This window comes from Oryzias melastigma, linkage group LG4, assembly GCF_002922805.2.
Source record: "Oryzias melastigma strain HK-1 linkage group LG4, ASM292280v2, whole genome shotgun sequence".
In the NCBI taxonomy this organism is placed as follows: Eukaryota; Metazoa; Chordata; class Actinopteri; order Beloniformes; family Adrianichthyidae; genus Oryzias; species Oryzias melastigma.
In genome coordinates this window covers 18,496,148-18,498,458 of record NC_050515.1, presented here as the reverse complement: position 1 = coordinate 18,498,458, position 2,311 = coordinate 18,496,148, and the positions used below count along the sequence as shown (strand labels likewise).

At 40.3% G+C, this 2,311-nt stretch overlaps 1 protein-coding gene across 2 annotated transcripts in view; it reads left to right on the top strand.

Moving 5' to 3' along the window:
• depdc1a (DEP domain containing 1a) overlaps window positions 1–2,311 on the top strand; it is a 9,979-nt gene that overhangs the window by 487 nt on the left and 7,181 nt on the right. For both annotated transcript variants that reach the window (XM_024278582.2, XM_024278583.2), the window contains exons 2-5: window positions 16–123; window positions 807–1,072; window positions 1,158–1,302; window positions 1,403–1,533. In XM_024278582.2, coding sequence (XP_024134350.1) covers window positions 76–123; window positions 807–1,072; window positions 1,158–1,302; window positions 1,403–1,533 — 590 coding nt within the window. In that variant the 5' untranslated portion in view covers window positions 16–75. The remainder of the gene's footprint in view (window positions 1–15; window positions 124–806; window positions 1,073–1,157; window positions 1,303–1,402; window positions 1,534–2,311) is intronic.

Here is a 2,311-nt window from a genome sequence, read left to right as displayed (position 1 = left end):
TTTAAAACAATGGACATTTATCTTTAATTTTGTATCGAATGAGGTGGGAGAACGTTGTTATTTCCTTGTATAAACATGAGCTCTCATATAATTACTCCCGGACCGTACAGAGCAACGAAATTGGTAAGTTAACTTACCCGGCCTGCTTCTTTGTTGTTGTTTTTATGAATATTTGAAGCACTGCTCGAATTAGTAATTTACTTTTTCTCAAGAAAACTACACAAAACACATTTGTTGTTACGTGGCTCTGAATGAATACAAATGTAAACTTTTCTATGTTTAACGTATTATCGCTACCGGGTGTTACATGTATTATCTTCCCCCACGCACGTTTAAGTTACCGGTACTACCCGAAAAGTGTGTTTTCCCAATCCCCTGCTACTATAAATTAAAAAAGCACAGAGCTTGAATATTTTTAGGTACTACTTTTTTTCTCTCTCCAAAATGTAAAAGTATTTGGACTGGACTTCATGCATTCCGGATCATCAAACTTTAACATCAGAAAGTTGGTGTTTTTTTTGTGTGTGTGTTTTATTGTGAAATGCAATTTCTATTTTATTTTTAATGAATTATATGTTACAGTAGACATTTAGAATAAGATTTATACATTTTAACTTTTGCCCCTGAAACTCTAGAAAAACAGCTAATTGAAATTCAACCTGACAGTATAATTTTGCCATTCTTAAAAACTGCTATTTTACACATGCATGCCATTTTATTTATTTCATTCTTTGTTGTTGTTGTTCTTCTTAAAGCTTGTGACTTTTTTTTCTCTTTAATCCTAAAGTGTTTTTGTTATTTCCCAGTGGAATGAGGTGACGCGCTTGTTTCGGGCAGGCATGCCCATCAAGAAGCATCGTCAAAACTTCAGGGTCTACTCTTGCTGCTTCACCGCCTCTTCTGCTGTGGACTGGTTGCACGAGATGCTCCGCTGCAACAGCAACTTTGGACCCGATGTCACCAGACAGCAGACAGTTCAACTCCTGAAGAAGTTTCTAAAAAACCATGTGATTGAGGACGTGAAAGGTCGTTGGGGTACAGAGGACCTGGAGGACAACCACATTCTTTACAGGTCAGGAAGTTAAACAATGTGTCTAGCTAACTACCACAGAAAAAAACCTGTTTGTTACATTCCCATGTCAACTCTCTTTGTCTAGATTCCCTTCCACGTCTCCTTTAAAGCCTGTCCCGTGCTTAGCTCCAGCTCCAGCCACCAGCTCTATGAGAAGAAGACCTTCACTTAGGGACAAAGAAGGTTTCTTTAAATTTAAAACCATAAAGAAACATGACAAAGAGTCTTTGGTATGTTAAACCCCAACACACATTCAATATATAACTAGCATTAATGCAGATTTAGCTTCTGATGTCTGCCATTTTGTTTAATAATGTTTATTTTTAATAGGAAAATGTGGATCCAGCTCTCCAAGCCAATCATGGTGGTCAGAGTCAGCTTGCAGATGAGCAGAAGCTGCAGAGAAGAGAGTTGACGGTGGAGGATGAACAGGAAATCTGGAGAGACATCACCCTGACACAGTAACGAATAACAAGAAAACCTTTTTTTTTTTTTTTTTTTTTAAACAACTCCTGGGAATACTGGCTAAACTTCTGCTCTGGTTGTTCAGAGACCTAATGGCCCTTAGTAGGGCCCCTGGACCCCATATGAACACTTAAGATCTCTTTGTAAGGTGTAGAACTGATCTGCCGTTCTACAATTGGGACACAAATTGCACTGTTCCTCTTGGGTTTGACAATCAATCCAATTTTCCTCTCCAGTATCCTGAAGTACAGTCTGTCTGGGAGGCTGAGCATTGGGATTTCCCTCCATCACTCTATCATAATGCAGTTTAGAGACAGATCGCACTAGCTCTGGACCCTTGTGGTCCTTCTTGCGGTCGGTGGGCCCAGAGAAAGCTGACTCAACCCTGCCTTTTCAGGCTGAGTCCAGTGAGGTCTTGTGATGCCCTCGCCATTGACCCCTCGTACATGTTGGTCTCTGATGGGGATGGTTACCAGTTTGTGTCATCATTTTCATGAACAGAAGTTCAAGACATAGCTGAGGGCCCAACGGAGTCTGGTTTGGAGACTGCAGGACGTTATCTCTGCTTTTTGTAGATGTTGTTGCTTCATCAAAATAGGACAATCTATGTGCACAGAGATAGTTTACAGTTGAGTGGGAAACGGCTGGAATGAAAATAAGCTCCTTCAAGATGGATATATGCAGTGGCTGCAGTACTGCGATCCTCATATTGGTCTGTTGTAGTGAAGAATGAGCAAAGCTCTCAATTTGGTAGTCAAATCGGTGCTTTGGCAC